The following is a 26,497-nucleotide window of genomic DNA, read 5'->3' on the forward strand; positions in this document are numbered from 1 at the left end:
CCAAAGTCTCCTAAAGCTTCCAAGAGATCTACAGACAAGGAAGACCAGAAGAGGGCTTCTAGCTCCTCTTCTAGACATCCAAAAGAACATAGATCAAAGGACAAAGAAGACCAGAAGAGGGCTTCTAGCTCCTCATCTGGACATCTGAGAGAGAATAGACATGAACCCAGAAGGCACTCTGAAGATACTTCTAGGACATCAAGTATGGCTGAAGACAGAAAGAAGCATTCAGACCGTTCTAAGTCTCGCCAGGATGACCGGGCTTCTAGTTCGTCTCATCATCACCAAGAACGGGATGCTTACTCCGTAGCAAAATCGAGGCCACATTACAGTACCTCCAGTGGGGCTTCTAGCTCGGGGAAGAACTGGAATGAGAAGGCACCAAGATCATCAGATCGAACCGGCTTCAGAGATGTTGAACGCCACGTGACATTTGGCAGAGGTATGACCGTTGATTACCAACAAGCGACTGTAGGCCTGAAGAAGAGATCAGCTACTGCAGTCCCTCTAGAATCTTTGGTTATATCTACAACAGTTCTGAAGAAACAGAAGACTGATGATATTCTGCATCAGGTCAGAGAAACGGTAGAGGAAAGAAGAAAATCCTCGGGTAAAAGTCGTTCCAGACCTTGCTGGGTACCTGGCTGTACAAAACCAAACAGCTATATGAAGGTACACGCTTTCAAGTACCATGTGCCCGGGATTTTCGACGAAAGGCTCAGACCTGATGATGAACAAGTTCTACGGGGTAGGAGAAATGCTTTAAATCAAGCTACTAGATGGCTTTTGGGTAGGCCTGCTTCGTTAGATGAACTGGTTACTTTCGTTGTTATACAGAGAATGCTCAGTACGGCTGATAACACCGAGGTAACGCCTAGACAAGAAGAAGCCATGGCCGAGTTGTGCAGATTTCTGCGGATACCAGTTCCTGATAATTTTATATTGGAACCAGCTAATTCACCAGGATGCCTCATTCACTGGAAAGCTGTCCTGCTGATTGCTGCAAGTCTGGACGCAGATGAGAGACAGTATTGGCAAGACTACTATCCAGTGCCAGAGAACGCAGAAATCCAGCCCCAGGTTGAAGCACAATGACGCCTACCAGCAGCTTTCGACAGCCATTTCCACCTGGACAGAACGCTACGCAAGCTTAACATTAATCCAGCCGGAAACCTGGATGACATTATCAATTGTGTTCCAGTAGACGCAGATAAAAAGGTCAATCTAGTTGGAACAGTCGCCGTCTACTGCGATCCTAGAAGCTATCCGTCTGAACAATGTCTTCTAGACTTGCCGGAGGATATGACAGTTGCTATTGGATTTCATCCAAAACATGCAAAGAACAGAGTACGTAGCATTGATGTGGACACGATGCAGTTATCGAGGCTTTTACAGAATCCTCGTGTAAAAGCGCTCGGCGAGATAGGTCTCGATCATTCCGAGCCAATAAAATACTGGTCGTACCAGGTGGAATTACTGGAAAAAGTACTGCCATTGCTTGAAGACCGTCACATATTGATTATTCATTGCCGTGGGATGAAAGGGAATTGTGGTACAGAAGCCTTCCTATTGCTTCTCCATTTCTTACAACAGAAGGTACGACAAAATCACCCCATTCACCTACACTGCTTCACGGGAAACCAGTATGTGATACAGAGATGGTTGGAGATATTCCCAAGAACTTATTTTGGATTTACCAACTTGGTCGAGTCGTTCAATCCTGAACAGGTTGCAGCACTTCAAAGTATCGACGAAAACCGCTTACTTCTGGAGTCAGACGCGCCATATTTTCCAAGTATGGGTTCCGAGGCATCATCTCCAAGTCAGATCTTCGCAGCAGCCAAGAGTGTAGCCACACACCGACAGATGACTGTGGAGCGAGTGTTAGAGATCACAGTTGCCAACGCGATGTATCTCTACAGAGGGCAGTCCCAGTAATGTAACGTAAAGTCCACATTAGCCTGACTTCTAGTCGGCTAAGGTGCACCATCGTCCGCACAGGATGGACTTATAGTCCGTCATCACCAGATGTCCATGAGTGCCAGAAGCCAAACCATTGGATTTCTAATCCAAACTATGTACAGAAGGTGTTCCAGATGACAGTTATTGGGCTTCTAGTCCAATATACAGAGTTCCAGTCCAGTTCGATAACTACCAGTCATGTACAGTTAAAGGACTTCTAGTTCTCCACAGGCTAATAAATCTGTGATGGTTTCTAATCATCATTGGTTTATTATTCACAACATTTCTCCCACACTGGACTGAGGCTTTCATTATAAAGTTGGGGGGAGTGTTGTGACGGATGATACATTTAGCGGCCGTGTTCCTAAAGGTTGGTATTATTAGTGGTGTGATACCTACTTCCGGAAGTCGTTAGAGGGCGGGATTCTCCAACTAGAAGAGCAGACTTTACAGTGTCACCACAGAGAACAGACGTATGTAATCTCTTCTTACTAATTTACATCTCCGTGGGTAAGTCCCCGTCCTCCCCCTGGCCAATAAGGTATATCTGACTGTGGCTTAATTCAATGATGATACAATAATTTTGGAGGAAAGCGCTAAATTGGAAAATGAGCAAAACATTTGACAGATCCCAACCAAGATTTTCGTAAGTTTTATGTATCAAATACAAGATGAGTCATGAAGTGATAAAATTAGATAGCGTTGACAAGCGATCGGTACACTGAAGAAAACACCCCTCCCTGTCAAAAGCTTTAAGAAAGCCCTCTCACTGTCCCAGACCATTTCTAGCGTCCTCCCCGTTGAATTTTTTCCAAATTGTGTATCAATATCCCAGACTCACCAGTTTCGACGCACATAACAAGCAACATAGCCGCGCTTTTTCATTCAGTAACATACGTGACTCTATTAGATGTTGCATGTGCACTAACCTTTTATGCATTGAATCATACCAATAACATCTTATTCTAAACAACTAACTGCCAGAAATCAAAAGGTAAACAACAACTAGTGTGGTCGGCCATACTTTTTTCGTACACACCTATTTTGACGCATCTTACATGATTCTTGTTACGAAGCTTTTGATTGGCTTAAATATTTGTGCAATCACTGTAAGTAATGTGCTACACCATAACTGTCATGGATGCTGCAATAAAACTTGACACAAAAGCAGATGCAAATAGGTAATCAATATTAAGGCCAAATGATATAAATAAACCTGAAAACATTTAAACATTCATGAACATATGGGGCTAAGAACATAAATAATCATTCTGTTTTTTTAATACACACTGTCTGATGTTTTCTTCTTCCATTTTTCTGGACTGCAGTGTTTACAGAGGAATTTGGCACATTTTGTTTTATACAAAACTTTAGATGAACCCAGTGTTCGCAGCCTACTTGACAAGAGAAAAAAAAATGAAGTGTGTAGTAATGATCGCATTGATATATAATGCGTACACCTTCCAAAACAGTGCATAAAAAGTGCGACTACATATGTCACATGGCAGTGATGTGACCTTGATAGCACCAAAGTCGGCTGCAGACGTACAACATAATTTCCAGTAACTTTTTTAATCTAAGCTTCTACAGGGACGTTTTTAAAATGGATGAAAATTTGCATTAGTAGAAACATTAAAAATCATGTATGGGGTAAATGTAAGTTGATAAATATCTTCAAGTCCTGAACTTTCCAACATTTTTATTGGTAAAATTAACCATGATGTTTTCTGTCATTACACCGAGTAACTACGTCATCGGAAACCCCAAGTTAATCGAGAACGAGGTCAAAACAAAAATGGCGTCGAAATAGGTGTGCGTAAAATTACGTGGTGCGACGATATCTCTAAATATGGGTCCCATATGATCGAACCATATTCTAGTTGTGATCTTACTAAGGCAATGAAAGCTGCATTCTAACAGAGAGTGTTTCAGATTACGTCTCCAGAAACCAAGTGTTGAGTTAGCTTTTTTGCAAATGTTTGTATGTGATTTGACCAAGTTAAATCGTGCAGGGTTTTTTTCTTAAGAAACTGAGGCCGATAATCGGTGTCTTCCCCTGGAAAACAAATTCCCAAATGAAGAAAAAAATCCCCAAAATATGAATTTCCCCCTCAACAGTTTTTAAAATCTTTTTTGTGTTAAAAATATTTAATGTATGGTTAAGCTTTATTTGTTCTAAACTGTCTAATATCGGCCATTTTTGTGGACGATGCGTCCGTGTGCCCATACAATCTGTCAATGGACCCACTCCACTTAACTGTACAGATTTATAATGGCAAGTGTCTGGAGTTAGCGCCGTATTTTACGACGCACATCTAGGTCTGACATTACTGCTTCAAGGTATAAACAACTTTCATTGAATTTGTCTCATAACTAGAATGAATCTAAATGCCGATGGCATAATATTAGCTCCGCCTACTTCAGGTACTTGTGAGATTTTTGCAAGAACTGTGAAAGCGAAAAAAATTATCCGTAAAACCAGACGCGATTGTATTTGGCCAATCAGCAAAAAATCGATAGGCAAGGCTTTGAGCATCAGCGGGAATTAATTTTTGGAAACAACAAAATTTAGAAATAATAAATTTGAGGCAAACAGTTTCTTCCTAAAGTCTCCCCACTTGTCTTTATCAGTTTGAGGGAGAAGTTTCTTCTCCCAAAAAGGCCCTAGCTGTAGCCCAGTACGATGCTTAGGTAAAAGCAAACCACTGACAAACACAGGCTAAATGAAAGTGTTAATTCTCATAACTTTTGTTTCTTTATAATTTTGTTTCAGTTGGAACATTTTTTTAGCTCCACTATTCGGAGAATAGGGGGGCTGTACTACTCGCCCCGGCGTCGGCGTGACCCTTCTTGGTTAAAGTTTTTCGGCAACCTTTGTTTTTTTGTCATATCTTTGTTACTATTGCTTATATCTTACTGTAACTTCACATAAACATTGTCCAGTATACAAACAATTTATGTGTAGGGGTTGAGCCCATTATACCCAAGGTCAAGGTCACAAAGTTGTTATACTTAGGTTATTTTTAAGGTTAAAGTTTTTCGGCAACCTTTGTTTTTCTGTCATATCTTTGTTACTATTGCTTATATCTTACTGTAACTTCACATAAACATTGTCCATTGTAGAAACAAAGTATGTATAGGGGTTGAGCCCATTATACCCAAGGTCAAGATCACCAAGGTGTTATACTTAGGTTATTTTTAAGGTTAAAGTTTTTCGTCAACCTTTGTTTTTCTGTCATAGCTTTGTTACTTTTGCTTATGTCATACTTTAAGTTCACATGAACATTGTCCAGCACACAAACAAAGTATGTGCAGGGGCTGGGCCCATTATATGCAAGGTCAAGGTCACCAAGGAGTTATACTTGGAATTATTTTCATGTTAAATTTTTTCGAAAGCTACCGACGTTTATAGACATATCTTTGGTACTTTAAAAGATAATGACCTGAAATTAAAAGTATTAGTCTATAATCATCTGCATGTGTGGCTACATACCCCATAACTCTAATAGAGTTTTTGACAGAATTATGCCCCTTTTGTACTTAAACTTTTTTTGCAATCTTCTCTTTCTGGATATTACTTTAATGCAATATAACATAAAGACTTGAAACTTAAAATGTATCTTATCATCATCATCTGCATGTGTGGTAACAATCCCCATAACTCTGATTTGTATTTTTGACCAAATTATGCTCCTTTTATACTTAAATTTTTTACAAACTTAGTTTTCTGGACATTACTTTGGTACTATATAAGATAATGACTTGAAACTCAAAATATATCATTATCATCATCTGTATGTGTTTTAACAACCCTAATAACTCAAATTTGTATATTTGATGGAATTATGCCCCTTGGTGTATCTTCCTTTTTAGCTCCACTATTCGGAGAATAGGGGAGCTATACTACTTGCCCCGGCGTCGGCATGACCCTTCTTGGTTAAAGTTTTTCAGCAACCTTTGTTTTTCTGTCATATCTTTGTTACTATTGCTTATATCTTACTGTAACTTCACATAAACATTGTCCAGTATACAAACAAAGTATGTATAGGGGCTGAGCCCATTATACCCAAGGTCAGGGTCACTAGGGTGTTATACTTAGGTTATTTTTAAGGTTAAAGTTTTTCGGCAACCTTTGTTTTTCTGTCATATCTTTGTTACTTTTGCTTATATCTTACTGTAACTTTACATAAACATTGTCCAGCATGCAAACAAAGTATGTGCAGGGGCTGGGCCCATTATACCCAAGGTCAAGGTCACCAAGAAGTTATACTTTGAATTATTTTCATGTTAAAATTTTTCGAGAGCTTCGTTTATAGACAAATCTTTGGTACTTTAAAAGATAATGACATGAAATTAAATGTATTTGTTTATAATTATCTGTATGTGTGGCTACATACCCCATAACTCTAATTGTGTTTTTGACAGAATTATGCCCCTTTTGTACTTAAACTTTTTTGCAAGCTTCGCTTTCTGGATATAACTTTAATGCAATATATGATAAAGACTTGAAACGTAAAACGTGTCTTTATCATCATCATCTGCATGTGTGGTAACAATCCCCATAACTCTGGTTTGTATTTTTGACCGAATTATGCCCCTTTTATACTTAAATTTTTTACGAACATCGTTTTCTGGACATAACTTTGGTACTATGTAAGATAATGACTTGAAACTCAAAATATATCTTTATCATCATCATCTGCATGTGTTGTAACAATCCTAATAACTCAGATTTGTGTATTTGATGGAATTATGCCCCTTAGTGTATCTTCCTTTTGAAGTAGAGGTCTTTTATTCAGACATATATTCATTTTACTGTCAAATCCCCGAATAGTGGAGCGCGCTGTCTTACAGACAGCTCTTGTTAAAGTAGAGGTCTCTTATTCAGACATATATTCATTTTACAGTCAAATCCCCGAAAAGTGGAACTTGCCGTCTTACGGACAGCTCTTGTTAGTTTGTATGGTTTGTACCAAACATTTCTATCCTGTACCCAAATTTACTGAAGTATGTGGGTACTTGTACCCACTTTTCAAACAGTTGATGGGAATGCTGGTCAAACCTGGAAAGTTGTTCTACCTCAACCCATTCCTTGGAAACAAGCAAAGTCAGATTGTTCAACTTCATTTTCCTCCCTGGAAACAAGTTCTACTGCAGATACTGATACGAGGAAGTTTTTTAATGTGCGACTCAAACTTCTTTTTAGCTCACCTGTCACAAAGTGACAAGGTGAGCTTTTGTGATCGCGCGGTGTCTGTCGTCCGTCCGTCAGTCCGTAAACTTTTGCTTGTGACCACTCTAGAGGTCACATTTTTTGTGGGATCTTTATGAAAGTTGGTCAGAATGTTCATCTTGATGATATATAGGTCAAGTTTGAAACTGGGTCACGTGCCATCAAAAACTAGGTCAGTAGGTCTAAAAATAGAAAAACCTTGTGACCTCTCTAGAGGCCATATATTTCAAAAGATCTTCATGAAAATTGGTCAGAATGTTCACCTTGATGATATCTAGGTCAAGTTCGAAACTGGGTCACGTGCCTTCAAAAACTAGGTCAGTAGGTCTAAAAATAGAAAAACCTTTTGACCTCTCTAGAGGCCATATATTTCATAAGATCTTCATGAAAATTGGTCAGAACGTTCACCTTGATGATATCTAGGTCAGGTTCGAAACTGGGTCACGTGCCATCAAAAACTAGGTCAGTAGGTCAAATAATAGAAAAACCTTGTGACCTCTCTAAAGGCCATTTTTTTCATGGAATCTGTATGGAAGTTGGTCTGAATGTTTATCTTGATGATATCTAGGTCAAGTTCGAAACTGGGTCACTTGCGGTCAAAAACTAATTCAGTAGGTCTAAAAATAGAAAAACCTTGTGACCTCTCTAGAGGCCATATATTTCATGAGATCTTCTTGAAAATTAGTGAGAATGTTCACCTTGATGATATCTAGGTCAAGTTCGAAATTGGGTCACGTGCCATCAAAAACTAGGTCAGTAGGTCAAATAATAGAAAAACCTTGTGACCTCTCTAGAGACCATATTTTTCATGAGATCTTCATGAAAGTTGGTCTGAATGTTCACCTTGATGATATCTAGGTCAAGTTCGAAAGTGGTTCACGTGCCATCTAAAACTAGGTCAGTAGGTCAAATAATAGAAAAACCTTGTGACCTCTCTAAAGGCCATATTTTTCATGGGATCTGTATGAAATTTGGTCAGGATGTTCATCTTGATGATATCTAGATCAAGTTCGAAACAGGGTCATGTGCGGTCAAAAACTGGGTCAGTAGGTCTAAAAATAGAAAAACCTTGTGACCTCTCTAGAGGACAGACTTGTGAATGGATCTCAATAAAATTTGGTCAGAATGTTCATCTTGATGATATCTAGGTCAAGTTTGAAAGTGGGTCACGTGCCTTAAAAAGTAGGTCAGTAGGTCAAATAATGAAAAAATGTTGTGACCTCTCTAAGAGGCCATATTTTTCATGGGATCTGTATGAAAGTTGGTCTGAATGTTTATCTTGATGATATATAGGTCAAGTTTGAAACTGGGTCAACTGCAATCTAAAACTAGGTCAGTAGGTCTTGAAATAGAAAAACCTTGTGACCCCTCTAGAGGCCATACCCTTGAATGGATCTTCATGAAAATTTGTCAGAATGTTCACCTTGATGATATCTAGGTCAATTTAGAAACTGGGTCACATGCCTTAAAAAACTAGGTCAGTAGGTCAAATAATAAAAAAAACCTTGTGACCTCTCTAGAGGCCATACTTTTCATGGGATCTGTATGAAAGTTGGTCTGAATGTTCATCTTGATGATATCTAGGTCAAGTTTGAAACTGGATCAACTGCGGTCAAAAACTAGGTCAGTAGGTCTAAAATTAGAAAAATCTTTTGACCTCTCTAGAGGCCATATTTTTCAATGTATCTTCATGAAATTTAATCTGAATGTTCACCTTGATGATATCTAGGTCAGTTTCGAAACTGGGTCACGTGCGATTAAAAACTAGGCCAGTAGGTCTAAAAATAGAAAAACCTTGTGACCTCTCTAGAGGCCATATTTTTCATGAGATCTTCATGAAAATTAGTGAGAATGTTCACCTTGATGATATCTAGGTAAATTTCAAAAGGGGGTCACGTACCTTCGAAAACTAGGTCAATAGGTCAAATAATAGAAAAACCTTGTGACCTCTCTAGAGACCATATTTTTCAATGGATCTTCATGAAAATTTGTCAGAATTTTTATGTTGATAATATCTAGGTCAAGTTCAAAACTGGGTCACATGAGCTCAAAAACTAGGTCACTATGTCAAATAGTAGAAAAAACGATGTCATACTCAAAACTGGGTCATGTGGGAAGAGGTGAGCGATTCAGGACCATCATGGTCCTCTTGTTTATGTATGTTGTTAATATCTTAAAAAAAAAAAAATCCCCAATTTTTTAAAAAGTGCGCTAATTTTTCCCTTCTCAAAAGGCCTGGGCCCCTCCCCCAAGTCCTAAAAAACCTGTCATTTGATATCAGCAGTCCAAGATATAGGTTAGAATCCACATGTTTCAGAATAGTATTATTGCGTTCATAGAAGTAAGTGGATTTACTTTTTACATTTAAGATGTAACACTTCTTTGTGTTAAATTTCATACACCATGTGGTAGCCCAGCATTCTTGTTGGAGTTTAATTTGGTCCGAAATATTCCGTATCTGTCTATACAATAAACAGTCATCTGCAAAAAGTCTAACCTGTGACTTTACACAAAGAGGTAGGTCATTTATGTGGCAAAGAAATATCAGCGGACCAAGGACAGACCCTTGTGGTACGCCAGAGTCTACATGTATGCTTCTCAAGTGTTCACCTTCAACCACAACGTTCATCGATCTGTCTCTAACGAAGGAAGATAACCAAGACAGCAGTTGACCTTTAATTCTGTAGTGTGACATCTTGTATAAAAGTCGATCATGAGGTACAGTGTCATATGCTTTACTAAAATCCAGAATTGCAACATCTAGATCTACCTGTAGTTTTTTTTCAAAAGATGTAAGAAGATTATGCACTGTCACTAACAGGGCTCCGGAAATTTTGATAACTCAATCGGTCCAAAACGAAAATCCTGACATCGGCGCTACCCCACCCACCGCATATTTTACATATTTTGTAAAACGTGATAGGGTAAAGAAATAAGCATGTCATGCATTAAAACTGAGTTACCAGTCACAGCGCGTTAACATACAATGAAGACAGTTATTCAGTGTTACGTGTGATCGTTACTTTGTTTAAATTTCGATGTTTTTCCGAGATAATACGAGGCATTGACACCGTGTGCATAACTGATCTAAAAGCCAACGCACGTGACTTCGATACCGTATACACGGCAGATACTTTGTGATGTTTCCTCATTCTTTGACGGAATTCTATAAAATACAACGCGTCAAAGTGAGTTACACGACACATATTCTCTGCTAAACAGCCTCAGTATTTAAAGAATACTCTGCCGCGGACCGAATGTGTAAGTTATTTGAACGCTGAGATCGAATTTCCCGCATGTATAGTACCAAAACGTCACGCGGGTTGGCCACGGATATTTCATTTCACTTACTTTGTACTTCAATAAGCAACTACATTTTATAAAGTTATATGTTCTCTTCTGATGTAAACAAAATTTCATTTTGAAACGTTTTTTAAAAGACCAATTTGATAAACAGTGCCACTCCGGTTTTCTTTATCATTCGTGGTTGCCCGTCCATTTTTTCTTTTTTGTACAGTCGGGTTGCAAAGACGATTTTCTGCATTTGTTTCAGCTGGAGCCCCAACAAATGAATCATGTAATTTTTTCAAATTAAGTAATTATAAAAATTATTTTTATCGGTTTTCCGTGTGATGTCTCATTAAATCAAAGACCTAAAATGTACAGTTATAGCTCTTTGATTAAATGCAGCGACCATTTGTTTGTTACCGTGATCAAACATAGCCTTTTGAAATAAACCATCCGTCGGATTCTAAATAAAAGAAGTGGATCCCCGTCGAAATGATTTGGATCCAGTCCTAAACGTTAGGAAGCCAGTCAAAAATGTTTAATACACCGCAGTCGGCTGTCTGCAAACATTAAAGGATGTGCCGCGCGAGCACTGATTGCGTCACGCGCTAATTACGGACCGATTATCAAAGTGACAATCAGACTGATTGACACGTTTATTGATTATCTGAAGGTGCGACCAACAATTTTCTACTTGGCAGGTGATCGTGTATTGAGATATCAGACCGAAATTTATACTTTTCTCCATTTTTACGGGACCGATTTTTTTCGTTTTTTCATTTCACGAATCGGTCTGAAAAGTCAAAAATCGGTCCAGAACCGACAAACCGGCAAATTGCCAAAGCCCTGGTCACTAACAATTTAGTTTCTGTAGAGTATCCAGATATAAAACCATGATTTAATGTAGGCAAAATGTTATGTTTTTCCAAGGGCTTCAATAAATGGTTACATAATTATATGTTCTAAGATTTTGCTGGTTACTGAAGTAAGGCTCACTGGTCGAGTTTTCTGCTGTATGCTTATCCCCTTTATTAACTACAGGTGATACATTTGCATTTCTCCAGTCACTTGGTAATTCACCGGTGTTTAGCGAGAATTGGAATATTATGCTCAGGCCTGTTGAAAGTTCTTTTTCACATGTTTTTAAAGTTTTTCATTTCTTTTGCACCAAACGAACAAAGTGGTGCGAAAAGATGGAACAACTTTCAAGAAGTACCGTAGATACCCATGTATAATGCGCAGTTTTTTGACCACCGGAACCACCCCCGAATCGTGGGTGCGCATAATATACAGGTATAGACAATTTTCCAACTTCAAAACAAGTTTGTTACTGATGTTCGCCATTTTGATAAAGGGAAACTACTCCCCGCACTTACTATCACCGCTAAAATCTAAGACTGCCGTTACTTTCCGTAAAAGGTCGAATGGTTTATTTTTCTTTCAGACAAAATTAATTTCATATAAATTTAAAAGTATTTTGATGAAAGAAATGTTAATAAATCACAAAAATTATGATACTAATTAAAGAGCGAGAATTATCTTTACCCGAGATCAAACTGTGAACAACATAATTGACACGAGGTGACACGTTAATTGCCAGTAATTACTGGCTATTTGATCGTGACAAAAAGACTATCACACCTTTTGTTATCGGTTTGAATTGGGAAACTCATGTCATTTTGAAAGATACCATTCCGAAATATTGAATCAGCTGCTATTTATTTATTCAAAATAGTTAATTAAAAAAGGTAAAACAACAAATATAACAATATTTTACTGGTTTTATTTTCGAGAAACCAAAAATCAATAGTACCGCAAGACCGATGCTGCTGTCGGCCCGGAGATAAAATTTATTACCGGTGTTGATGTAAACTCTACTTTCTTTTTTAATCCACCTCAAAATGGACCAAAAATGTTTTTTTCCCAGGATTTTGGGCTAAAATCGAGGGTGTGCATTATACACGGGTGCGCATTATACATGGGAATCTACGGTACTTAAAGTTTTTCATTTCTTTTGCACCAAACGAACAAAGTGGTGCCAAAAGATGGAACAACTTTCAAGAAGTACTTCAAGTTTTTCATTTCTTTTGCACTAAATGAACAAAGTGGTGCAAAAAGATTAAACAATTTTCAAGTATTTTTTGTATGAGGCAAAGAAATGGAAAATTCTGCCCCATACAATACTAAAATATTTTTTTATTTTTTCTGCACGAAACACTTAGATAAGGCATTAACTCGAACTGCTTAAACTAGGTCAGGCAGCAGGGGTTGGGTGGTGGGTGTGAACGGTTTTTTAAAAGTCTTTCATTTTTTTACACCCATACAGTACTTATTTTTCATTTCTTTTGCACCAAACGAACAAAGTGGTGCGAAAAGATGAAACAACTTGCAAGTATTTTTTCTATGGGGCAAAGAGCTAGAAAACTCTTGCCCCATATAGTTCTAAAAAACATTTTTATTTTATCTGCACCAAACACTCAGAATAGGTATGAACTCAAACATCTTTAACTTGGTCAGGCGGCAGGGGTTGGGTGGTGTGCGCGTGCCTTTTTGTGCCCCCCCATGAGAGGTGGGGGCATATAGATTTGGTCTTATCCATGCGTCCGTCCGAAGTTCGTGACGCGCCTGGCTCGGAAAGTATTTGATATAAATTGATGAAACTTTGCATGAGTCTTTATCATGATATGAACTTGTGCACCTCCTATTTTTCGTCTGGCTCCGCCCCCTATTTTCAGAGTAATGGCCCCTGAAATAGTCAAAAATGCACATTTTTACCTTGTGACACGCCTAGCTCAAAAAGTATTTGATATAGATTCATGAAACCTTGCTTGAGTCTTAATCATGATATGAACTTGCGCACCTTCTATCTTTCATCTGGCTCTGCCCCCTATTTTCAGAGTTATGGCCCCTGGAATAGTCAAAAATGCGAATTTTTACCTTGTGGCACGCCTAGCTCAAAAAGTATTTGATATAGATTGAAGAAACCTTGCATGAGTCTTAATCATGATATGAACTTGCGCACCTACTATTTTCCATCTTGGTCCGCCCCCTATTTTCAGAGTAATGGCCCCTGAAATAGTCAAAAATGCACATTTTCCCCTTGTGACATGCCTAGCTCAAAAAGTATTTGATATAGATTCATGAAACCTTGCATCAGTCTTAATCATAATATGAACTTGCGCACCTCCTATCTTTCATCTGGCTCCGCCCCCTATTTTCATAGTTATGGCCCCTGAAATAGTCAAAATTGCACATTTTCACCTTGTGACACGCCTAGCTCAAAAAGTATTTGATATAGATTCATGAAACCTTGCATGAGTCTTAATCATGATATGAACTTGCGCACCTCCTATTTTTCATTTGAGTCTGCCCCCTATTTTCATAGTTATGGCCCCTGAAATAGTCAAAAATGCACATTTTCACCTTGTGGCATGCCTAGCTCAAACAGTATTTGATATAGATTCATGAAACCTTGCATGAGTCTTAATCATGATATGAACTTGCGCATCTCCTATTTTTCATTTGGGTCCGCCCCCTATTTTTAGAGTTATGACCCCTGAAATAGTCAAAAATGTACATTTTCACCTTGTGATGCACCTAGCTCAAAAAGTATTTAATATAAATGGTTGAAAACTTGCTTAAGTCTTTATCATGATATAAACTTGCACACCTCTAATTTTTTGGCTGGCTCCACCCCCTATTTTAAAGTTATGGCCCCTGAAATAGTAAAAAATGCACTTTTTCTCCAATCTCCACTCTTATTACAGAGTTTTGGCCCTTGAAATAGCCAAAATAGTGGATTTTTTGTTTGTGATGCTCATAGCTCAAAAAGTATAGGGCCTAGAATTATAATGAATCCTTTTCATAAAATGTTTGTTGAGGCTATACCCCATTAAGACTGTAAACATTTGAATTATTGCCCCTTATTTGTGACAAATGTACCAGTGGGGGGCACACCGTGTGTCCTACAGACACATTCTAGTTTTCTTAAAGTTTTTCATTTTTTTTTGCACCCATACAGTACTTAAAGTTTTTCATTTCTTTTGCACTAAACGAACAAAGTGGTCAATTTTCCCAATATGTAATAATGGAAACTTTAAAAATATTCTTGTGTGAAACTGCTAGGCTGATTTTAAAATAATTTAATAAAAATAGTCCTTGTGTGTATCCCTCTACCAATATTGTTCAAATTATTCCTATTCGTCAAAAAACAGTCATGGCCGCCAGGGGGCATGGTCACTTTTCCATGTATATAGTGGAAATTTAAAAAATTTTGTGTGAAACTGCTGGCCCAATTTAAAATAACTTTAAACAAATGGTTCTTGTGTGACCCTTAAATACTAAGAGTGTTCAAATTAATTTTACTTGTCAAAAAACATGGCCGCCAGAGGGCATGGTCACTTTTCCCTATATGTATATAGTGGAAAATTTAAAAATCTTCTTGTGTGAAACTGTTGGCCCGATTTTAAAATAATTTTACATAAATATTCCATGGGTGACTTTTTACCAAGATTGTTCAAATTATACCGATTCATCAAAAAACATGGCTGCCAGAAGGCGTGGTCACTTTTCCTATATGTATATAGTGGAAATTTAAAATATCTTCTCGTGTGAAACTGCTGGCTCGATTTTAAAATAATTTTACACAAATGGTCCTTGTGTGACCCTCTACCAAGAGTGTTCAAATAATTTTGATTCGTCAAAAAGCTTGGCTGTCAGAGGGCGTGGTTACTTTTCCCTATATGTATATAGTTGAAACATTAAAAATCTTCTTGTGTGAAACTGTTGGCCAGATTTTAAAATAATTAAATTTAGCTATCAGACTTTGAAAATCTTTTTCTCTATTGGCATATGATATAAGAGTGTGACTCTCTACCATAATTATTGTTCATATTATTGCCCTAAGGTCAAAAATGGCCATGTCCCTGTGTGTGACATGTACTTACTATAGGCTTATATATAAGAAACTTTGGAAATCTTCTTATTTGAATCAATAATAGCTAGACACTTGACATATTGATTTACTCCTGTCTGTGTGTCTGTCACAAATTTTATCAGCGCTCTAAGTCGAACATTTCTCATCCGATCTTCACCAAACTGGAACAAAATGTGTTTGCCAATAAGTCCTCGGCCAAGTTCGATAACTAGCCAAATCGGCCCAGGCACTTCAGAATTATGGCCCTTGAATTACTAAAAACACAGGTGCCAGTGATACAACTTTTGGTGCATGGTTGACTCGGATACATAATGGAGAAGAAATGCCAGTCTAGATGATTAGGCAGTTGTGGGAGATATGCGCTTTTCTCAAAAGCAGCTTTAGTTGGCATGTGGTATCAGAGTTGTACTGTCTACCAAAATTGTTCAAATTATTGCCCTAAGTTCAAAAATGTGTGTGACATGTATATAATATAGACTAACATAGAAGAAACCTAACTTTGTACTTGTACCATTACGTTACACAAACACGTACACTTGAAGCCTTGTACACAGGTGAGCGTTTTAGAGTCAATGGCCCTCTTGTTATCATTTCAGGAGAAGGCAGGTGACAAAGAGGAAGTTCAATATTATTGGCATCCCAAATGTGCTGCAGAATGTACAGACTGACAAAGTAAGCAAATAAATATAATGGAAATATGTGCTAGTGTACCTGTTAAGTGTAAAAAAACGGACGTATTATGTGATGGCACGTGCATCTGGCCGTCCGTCCGTCAGTCTGTCATAATTAGTGTCAGGAGCATAACTTTATAACCATTAAAGGTATTGACTTTAAACTTGGCATATAGGTAGATGGTGATGAGACGATGTGCAGAGCACTTGAACCAGCTCTATATGTCAAAATGTCAAAACTGTCCATATTTTGTGTCCGGAGCATAACTAAATAACCATGCAAGATATTGACTTCAAACTTGGCATGTAGGTAGGTGGCTCAAGAAACCGTAGGCCCAAAATGTTAGTGGGATGATTGGACATGCCAAGTAGATGCTCCCTGTTGCAGCCAACCATCAGTGTCTCTTTGTCCCCTATTGACTTCTTGCCTAAACGACTATGCATTGGGGGAGACATGCGCTTTTCTACAAAAGCATCTTCAAAGCTTTTGACTTGAAACTTAAAATAGTTATTTACTATCAAAGTCTTTTCCAGGATAAATAATCCCCATAACTCTGATTTGAATTTTGACATGCCCCTTTTTAAGTTAGATTTTTTTGGTTCAAGTTATAGTGTTTTTACTGGCAAAGCTCAAATTCAAAGTCAAGCTCTGAGAAAAGTCATCAGACAGCTCTCGTTCAGTTATGTAATGGCGGGCAGATAGCCTTACTAGTGTTTCTGGTTCTGTACCAGTACAAACTTATTCTCCGAAAGTAACTGCCAACTTCTCCACATGAATCAGCTGTGGAGGACGAATGATTTCAGACACGATGTCTTTTATCAAATTGTCACAGAGAACATTCCCCTGCCGGCAGATCAAACTTAGAGGGGTGGGCAGAAAAATGATATAAGTTGGTAACATAATTTTAGATAGAAATTTTCTTTCTTGCGGCAATAATGGCTATACATGTACATTGTGCAAGTCTGGATGATTATCTATTTCAGAATGTGTCGTCACAGCCCAGAGATTCAACGCAGAAATTAAGAGGTAGTGCAAAGAAAAGCAAGACTACTAAGCAGAATGTCGAGATTGATGCACAGGTCAGTAAGTCTGGTACAGGGGTCAACGAGTCTGGAAGCAGGGTCAACGAGTCTGGAACCAGGGATGGCAAGTCTGGTACACGGGTCAACAAGTCTGATACTCGGATCAACAAGTCTGGTACACGGGACAACAAATCTGGTACACGGGACAACAAATCTGGTACACGGAACAGGAAGTCTGGTACACCAGATGTAGCATCTCGGTCTACAAGAAGTAGAGGAGAGAAAAATAACCGTGTTTCCTCTAGTCCTCTGGCTTTACTGAAGGAACAAAAAGGTTATTATTTTATTCAAAATAGTATATAACAGTTGATTTGATGTTTAAAAGTTTTTCGGCAACCTTTGTTTTTCTGTCATATCTTTGTTACTATTGCTTATATCTTACTGTAACTTCACATAAACGTTGTCCAGCATACAAACAAAGTATGTGCATGGGGTGGGCCCATTATACATAAGGTCAAGGTCACCAAGGTGTTTTACTTAGGTTATTTTTAAGGTTAAAGTTTTTCGGCAACTTTTGTGACCGCTCAATGTCCGTTGTGCGTCGTGTGTCATCCGTCCGTCAACATTTTCTAAAAAATCTTCTTCTTGAAAACCACTGGGCAGAATTACACCAAACTTCGCAGAATGATCCTTGGGTGGTCCCTTTTCAAAATTGTTCAAAGAATTTAATTCCATGCAGAAATCTGGTTTCCATGGCAACCGAAAGGAAAAACTTTAAAAATCTTCTTGTCCAAAACCTTAAGGCATAGAGCCTTGATATTTGGCCTGTGACATCATCTTATGGTCCTTTATCAAGATTGTTCAAATTGTGCCCCTGGGGTGAAAAGAGGTCCCGCCCCGGGGGTCACAAGTTTTACATAGACTTATATAGTAAAAAACTTTAAAAATCTTCTTGTCTAAAACCACAAGACCTTGGCCTTTGATATTTTGTATGTAGCATTGCCTTGTGGTCCTCTACCAAAATTGTTCAAATTATGCCCCTGGGATGAAAAGAGGCTCTGCCCCAAGGGGTCTCGAGTTTTACATAAAGTTATATAGGAAAAAAACTTTTAAAAATCTTCTTGCCTGAAACTGCAAGGCCTAGGCTTTTGATATTAAGTAAGTTGCCTTTCATAGTGTTTCTCTACCAGAATTGTTCAAATTATATTCCTAGGGTGAAAAGAGGCCCTGCCCTGGGGGTACCAAGTTGAACATAGACTTATATAGGAAAAAAAAATAAAGATTCTTGTCTGAAAGTTCAAGGCCTTAGGCCTTTGATATTTGGTATGTAGCATTGCCTGGTTGATCTCTAACAAGTTTGTTCAAATTATGCCCCTGGGGTGAAAAGAGGCCCTGCCCTGGGGGTCACTTGTTATAATTATGAGTTATATAGGAAAAATACTTCAAAAATTATCAGATCATATTTCCTAGACTATTTAATTATTAATTATAATTACCTGATGACCCGAAGCGATTAGGGATCACTTGACTGTGACCTTGACGTACTGACCTACTTTCTTGTTTTTAGCTCACCTGAGCACAAAGTGCTCGGGGTGAGCTATTCTGATCACTTACCGTCCGGCGTCCGTCTGTCCGTCCACACTTTCCTTTAAACAACATCTCCTCATAAACCACTAAGCCAATTTCATCCAAACTTCACAGGGATGTTCCTTGGGTGGAGCTCTACAAAAATTGTTCAAAGAATTGAATTCCATGCAGAACTCAGGTTGCCATGGCAACCGAAAGGAAAAACTTCAAAAATCTTCTTCTCAAAAACCAGAAGCCCTAGAGCTTAGATATTTGGTGTGAAGCATTGCCTAGTGGACCTCTACCAAATTTGTTCAAATCATGACCCTGGGGTCAAAATTGACCCTGCCCCAGGGGTCACTTGATTTTACATAGGAAAATCTTAAAAAATCTTCTCAAAAACCAGAAGCCCTAGAGCTTAGATATTTCACATGTAGCATTGCTTAGTGGACCTCTACTAAAGTAGTTCAAATCATGACCCTAGGGTCAAAATTGACCCCGCCCCAGGGGTCACTTGATTTTACATAGGAAAATCTTCAAAAATTTTCTAAAAATAAACCAGAAGGCCTAGAGCTTCGATATTTTACATGTAGCATTGCCTAGTGGACCTCTACAAAATATATTCAAATCATGACCCCCGGGTCAAAATTGACCCTGCCCCAGGGGTCACTTGATTTTACATAGGAAAATCTTCAAAAATTTTCTGAAAATAAACCAGAAGGCCTATATCTTAGATATTTCACATGTAGCATTGCCTAGTAGACTTCTACAAAATTTGTTCAAATCATGACCCCTGGGGTCAAATTGACCCCGCCCCATGGGGTTACTTGATTGTACATAGAAAAATCTTCAAATTTTCTAAAAATAAACCAGAAGGCATAGAGCTTAGATATTTCACATGTAACATTGCCTATTGGACCTCTGCAAAATTTGTTCGAATCATGACCCCGGGGTCAAAATTGACCCCGCCCCAGGGGTCACTTGATTTTACATTGGAAAATCTATAAAAATTTTCTAAAATTAAACCAGAAGGCCTAGAGCTTAGATATTTCACATATAGCATTGCCTAGTGGACCTCTACAAACTTTGTTCAAATCATGACCCCCGGGGTCAAAATTGACCCCGCCCCAGGGGTCACTTGATTTTACATAGGAAAATCTTCAAAAATTTTCTAAAAATAAACCAGAAGGCCTAGAGCTTCGATATTTCACATGTAGCATTGCCTAGTGGACCTCTACAAAATATATTCAAATCATGACCCCCGGGGTCAAAATTGACCCTGCCCCAGGGGTCACTTGATTTTACATAGGAAAATCTTCAAAAATTTTCTGAAAATAAACCAGAAGGCCTATATCTTAGATATTTCACATGTAACATTGCCTAGTAGACTTCTACAAAATTTGTTCAAATCATGACCCCTGGGGTCAAATTGACCCCGCCCCATGGGGTTAATTGATTGTACATAGAAAAATCTTCAAATTTTCTAAAAATAAACCAGAAGGCATAGAGCTTAGATATTTCACATGTAACATTGCCTAATGGACCTCTACAAAATTTGTTCGAATCATGACCCCAGGGTCAAAATTGACCCCGCCCCAGGGGTCACTTGATTTTACATTGGAAAATCTATAAAAATTTTCTAAAATTAAACCAGAAGGCCTAGAGCTTAGATATTTCACATATAGCATTGCCTAGTGGACCTCTACAAACTTTGTTCAAATCATGACCCCCGGGGTCAAAATTGACCCCGCCCCAGGGGTCACTTGATTTTACATAGGAAAATCTTCAAAATATTTCTAAAAATAAACCAGAAGGCCTAGATCTTAGATATTTGACATGTAGCATTGCCTAGTAGACTTCTACAAAATTTGTTCAAATCATGACCCCCGGGGTAAAATTCCCCCCCCCCCCCAGGGGTTACTTGATTGTACATCGGAAAATCTTCCAAAAAAATATTTTGAAATTATTTCACACAAATGGTCCTTGTGTGACCCTCTGCCAAGATTGTCCAAATTATTTTGATTCATCAAAAAACATGGCGGACAGAGAGCATGGTCTATTTTTTAAGATACAGCCTTGAAATTTTGATGACATACACAGTTTTGCACATCAATCGTAAAACTGAATTTCATTTACCATGAATGTGACCTACTGACTTTCTTAATATTTTATCATCAGTTTGACATTTGAAACATGTAGCTCATATTACTCAGGTGAGCGATCCAGGGTCATCATGACCCTCTTGTTTAAGATACAGCCTTGAAATTTGGATGACATGTACAGATCAGCACACCGATCTTAAAACTGACTTTCAGTTACCATGAATGTGACCTACTGACCTACCTTCTTAATATTTTAGCATCAGTTTGCCATTTGAAACATGTGGCTCATATTACTCAGGTGAGCGATGCAGGGTCATCATGATGACCCTCTTGTTTTTAACTTGTGAACACAATAGAAGTGACATTTTCTATTTGATTTTAACCACACTTACACACAAACTTGTGTCACCATAAGATCTTGGTTCCTTTCAAAAACCGGCTAGATTCCATCATGAGTTCTAGAGTTACTGCCCCTGAAAGGGGCAAAAAATTTTATTTTGGCCCTTTCAGCCATATAAAGGTTTCATTTATGCTTTGATTTGATACAAACTTGCACAGAATGATTATCGTGATGATCTCTAGGCCTGGATCGAAACTGGGTCATGTCGGGTCAAAAATTAGGTCATCAGGTCAAATCAAAGGAAAAGCTTGTTAACAACCTAAAGGCCACATTTATGATCCTATCTTCATGAAACTTGGTCAGAATGTTTATCTTGATGATTTCTAGGAAAAGTTCAAAACTGGGTCATATGGGGTCAAAAACTAGGTCACCCAATCAAATCAAAGGAAAAGCTTGTTAACACTTGAGGCCACATTTATGACCCTATCTTCATGAAACTTGGTCAAAGGAAAAGCTTGTTAACACTGTTCATTTGATGTGCATGAAACTTGGTCAGAATGTTTGTTTGGATGAAATATCGATGAATTTTTATCTGGGTCATGTGTGGTCAAAAACTAGGTCACCAGGTCAAATCAAAGAATAAGCTTATTTACACCCTAGGGGGCACATTTTTGATTCTATCTTCATAAAACTTGGTCAGAATATTTGTTATCATAAAGTCTTGGATGATTTCAAATCTGGGTCACGTGGGGTTAAAAACTAGGTCACTAGGTCAAATCAAAGGGAAAGCTTGTATACACTCTAGAGGCCACTTTTTTGATCCAATCTTCCCGAAACTTTGTCAGAATGTTTGTTTTCATGAAATTTTGGACAAGTTCAAATCTGGGTCATGTGGGGTAAAAAACTAGATCACTAGGTCAAGTCAAAGAAAATGCTTGTTTACACTCAAGAGGCCACATTTTTTGGTCCAATCTTAATGTAAATTGGTCAGAATATTTGTCTCCATGAAATCACTAGATAAAACATGTTTACACTGCTATGGTGTGTTACTCAGGTGAGCGACTTAGGGCCATCTTGGCTTTCTTGTTCTGTCATATCTTTGTTACTAATTGCTTATATCTTACTGTAAGTTCACATAAACATTGTCCAGCATACAAACAAAGTATGTGCAGGGGCTGGGCCCATTATACCAAAGGTCAAGGTCACAAAGTTGTTATACTTGGAATTATTTTCATGTTAATTTTTTTCAAAAGCTTCGTTTATAGACATATCTTTAATACTTTAAAAGATAATGACTTGATATTAAAACTATTTCTTTATAATCATCATCTGCATGCGTGGTTACAATCCCCATAACTCTTATTGTATTTTTGACAGAATTATGCCCCTCTCATACTTAAAGTTTTTTGGATATAACTTTAGTACAATATAAGATAAAAACTTGAAACTTAAAATGTTTCTTTATCATCATCATCTGCATGTGTGGTAACAATCCCCATAACTCTTGATTTGTATTTTTGACCAAATTATACCCCTTTCATACTTAAATTGTTTGAAAAACTTCGTTTTCTGGACATAACTTTGGTACTATATAAGATAATGACTTGAAACTCAAATTATATCTTTACCCTCATCATCTGCATGTGTGGTAACAATCCCAATAACTCTAATTTGTGTTCTTGACAGAATTATGCCCCTTGGTGTGTCTTCCTTTTAAAGTAGAGGTCTCTTATTGAGACATATATTCATTTTACTGTCAAATCGCCGAATAGTGGAGCGTGCTGTCTTACGGACAGCTCTTGTTGTTTTTAAAATTATGATATTCTGAAGTTCATCTTGAGTCAAGTCCCAGTGAAATGTAAAAGTCAGTGCTTTTAGTTTAATACAAAAGAACATGTTTATGTTTACTAGCTCATTCACTGTTGGAAATACTGTATTATTATATAGACCATTTCAGAGTCAGGTACATATTTTCATAAGGAAGTGGCTATCTCATGGTTCAGTTTTGTTACTGCTTATAACTGGTTGATTATGCATTTCTACTTTCAGAAAATGAAGCATCAAAGGATCCTGATGTAGCTGACATTGACAGTGATAAGGTATTCAATGCTTAAATTATAACAGACTTCCTGTAAATGAAACCAAAAGAAAAGCAATCATCATTATTAGCTGGAAATTTTTTCCTAGTTTTAAAATAAGTACCAGTATTGTAAACCTGATTTTGACTTGACTACTTGTTACTTGGGTATTTGTTATTATACTCCCATTTTGAAAAAAAAAACACGTATTATATGATGGCATGTGTGTCTGTCTGTCCTTCAGTCATATTTCGTGTCTGGGGCATAACTTAATAACAGTTCAAGGTATTGACTTAAACTCAGTATATTGGTAGATAGCCATGAGACAGTGTGCATAGCACATGAATCGGGTTGGTAGGTGAAAGGTCAAGATCAAAAATGGAGCTCAAAGGTCAGATTTGTCCTTCATATTTCGTGTCTGGAGCATAACCATTCAAGGTATTGACAGTCTTGGTATACAGGTAGAGACGATGTGCAGAACGAATCAACCAGGTCTATAGGTCAAAGGACAAGGTAACATCAAAGTCAAATATGTCTGTCATATTTTGTGTCCAGAGCATAACTTGATAACCAATTAAGGTATTGCCTTCAAACATGGCATATAGGTTGATAGCGATGAGAATATGTGCATAGCGCATGAAGTTGTAGAGAAGATGTGCAGAAGTTGTAGAGAAGATGTGCAGAACAAACCAACAAGGTCTGAAGGTCAAAGGTCAAGGTCACATCAAGGTCAAATCTGTCTGCCATATTTTGTGTCCAGAGCATAACTTGATAACCAATTAAGGATTGCCTTCAAACTTGGCATATAGGTAGATAGCGATGAGACAATGTGCATAGTGCATGAAGTTGGTCTGTAGGTCAAAGATCAAAGAAACAAATTGAGTTCAGATCTGTCCTTTGTTTTTTTGTCCAGGGCACAACTTTAAAGCTATTTAAGGTCAATTTTAAACTTTGAATACAGTTGGGTGGTGATGAGGTGATTTGAAGAGTGCAGCAATCCACATTACTCCTTCCAACTCCCGACCACCCACCCCACCCACAAAAATAAATCACTACCAGTTTCTTGTTTCTTAGTATTCCATCACCACTGCTATACTAAGCCCCCCAGTCCCCCACCAACTGCCACATTATATCCCCCTCCCCCCACACACACCCAAGACAATACTTTCCTTTAAATTTTGCTTCTTCCTCCTCTGATCTAGAATTGTGGGTGTATATTGCCCCACTTTGCAAAGCTCTTCTGTTTTAGTCTTAGTGAATATGTCAGCAACAGGCATTGTTGTAAAAAGATTTTGTGGTTTACTAGTATTTATCTAAAAATATTCTATTTTTCATATATTGAAGGATGAAGTAGAGAATGGTCCAACCTCACAAAAGCTTCGTAAGTTTGGACTTGCTGAAGATACCCCACCACCTGGCGATGTTTCTGTATCGGTAAGTGATTGTGTTAGTCTGTTTCAGATTAATCCTAACGTCTAGGCAACATGATTCGCATATAGGTAAGGTGTATGGAGGTCTAGCTTACATTGCTGTCAGAAGCTCAGGTTTATATTGATTTAAATTCTAGTGATTTAAGTGAAGAAATGTTATTCGAAGTGTAATTAGTCCCCTGCTGGTGGAACACCAGAGGGGACTATAGGAATGCCCTCCATTTGTCCGTCGGCAAATCTGTAGAGATAGACCCTAAAAATTTCAATGATAGTATTACATTAAATAAAGTCTAGAAATTAATTTCCAAGTCCTTGAAATAACCAAAAATGATTTCACAAATGTGAAGTTTATGATAGTTTTGTTAATATCAATAACTGAAGTTTTAATTTTTGATTTAAAGCTGTGATCCACAAAGAATGACAACTCTTGCCTTGGGCTAGTACTTATAAGTAGAGATCTATAAGTTTACTTCCCTTTCAATTACACAATTGAGTGGAAAATGAAAACTGTTTTAGAGACAATATCATACTTTTTTGCACAACAAAATCATTAAGGATTTATTAATTTGTGTTTGATTTACCCCTCCAGACATGGTTCCTATGATTTTGTCAACTTACATATGGTAAAAAATTAACTTTTAACAAGCCAGTAAAAAAATGAAGTACCAGTAGGTAAATAATAGTGCAGATAATACGGTTTTGCTTGTATCTAAATGTCACAATAGATCCACTTTAGTAATACAGAACACCTGGTAGGATTAGTAAATGTGCAATTATATTGATCTCTATTTCCTATGCCTAAAATCTGGATCCTGCAATTACTCAAAAAGTATTCAAGCTAGGTTCATAAAACTTTGTGTGTGAATAGAGGGCAATATTTAGATTATGCACATATATGATTAATGCTTGTAGGTCAGAGGTCAAGGTCAGTTTTGAAGGTCAAGTAAAAATTGTTCCTGCTCCGTAACTTTTATTGCATTGATGGATTATCATAGTGGTATACACAAACATTCCCCATGATGAGACAATGTGTCGATACATGATCTAGGCTTGTCAGTTAAAGGTCAAGGTCACTGTTTAAGGTTGAGTAAAAATTTGTTTCTGCCTCCTAACCTTTAATAACAATTGCACTGAAGGATTTTTTTTTCATTACTACACAGAAATGTTCCCCATGATTAGATGTGTCACACACATGACTCATGGTTGTCAGTCAAGGGTCACTGTTGAAGGTCAAGTAAAACTGTTTAATACCAGTAGGGGACTTCTGTATTGCCACTGTAGTACTCGGTCACTTGTTTGAAACTAGTAAGTGGGGCATCCTGTGGAAGACCAAATTTTTATAAAATCCTTCAATTAGTATCATTCTTTTATAAATGAGAAAGTAGCGTACAGATCAAGTAATACCAGTTTTTTTTTTGAGGAAACAACATATTCTATGTTTTAAATGGATAGGAGCAGTTATTATACCCCCACCAAACATGTTTGAGGGGGGTATATAGGAGTCAGTTTTGTCCCGTCCCGTCCCGTCCCGTCCCGAAATCTATTATCTCAGTTATTACCAAATGGATTTGATTCAAACTTAAAATACATGTTCCACCTTATCACCCACATCATGTGACACAAGGTGCATAACTCTTGACACCAAGTTTTCATGAATTATGTCCCCTTTTACTTAGAATTTAAGGTTAATTTTGTTGTATTTTCACTATATCTCAGTTATTACTAAATGGATTTGATTCAAACTTAAAATAGGTGTTCCACCTCATCACCCACATCATGTGACATAAGGTGCATAACTCTGACACCATTTTTTTATGAATTATGCCCCTTTTTACTTAGAATTTAAGGTTGATTTTGATGTATTTTGA

General features: G+C 37.7%; 2 protein-coding genes across 3 annotated transcripts in view; both read left to right on the plus strand.

Moving 5' to 3' along the window:
* Positions 1-1,302: 1,302 nt before the first annotated feature.
* Positions 1,303-1,938, plus strand: LOC123543085 (3'-5' ssDNA/RNA exonuclease TatD-like). The gene has a single exon (XM_045329150.2). The coding sequence runs from the start codon at positions 1,303-1,305 to the stop codon at positions 1,936-1,938; it is 636 nt and encodes a 211-aa protein (XP_045185085.2).
* A 614-nt stretch (positions 1,939-2,552) lies between these two features.
* Positions 2,553-26,497, plus strand: part of LOC123564298 (dentin sialophosphoprotein-like) — a 41,269-nt gene continuing 17,324 nt past the window's right edge. Inside the window, exons 1-5 of one of the 2 annotated variants that reach the window (XM_053536929.1) lie at positions 2,553-2,608; positions 16,016-16,091; positions 17,075-17,447; positions 23,171-23,220; positions 24,544-24,633. In XM_053536929.1, the coding sequence (XP_053392904.1) occupies positions 2,571-2,608; positions 16,016-16,091; positions 17,075-17,447; positions 23,171-23,220; positions 24,544-24,633 (627 nt within the window). In that variant the 5' untranslated portion in view covers positions 2,553-2,570. Of the gene's footprint in view, positions 2,609-9,669; positions 9,914-16,015; positions 16,092-17,074; positions 17,448-23,170; positions 23,221-24,543; positions 24,634-26,497 lie in introns of those variants that run through there. The other variant, XM_045357775.2, reaches the window with a different exon arrangement.

Source organism: Mercenaria mercenaria, chromosome 2 (assembly GCF_021730395.1).
Source record: "Mercenaria mercenaria strain notata chromosome 2, MADL_Memer_1, whole genome shotgun sequence".
In the NCBI taxonomy this organism is placed as follows: domain Eukaryota; kingdom Metazoa; phylum Mollusca; class Bivalvia; order Venerida; family Veneridae; genus Mercenaria; species Mercenaria mercenaria.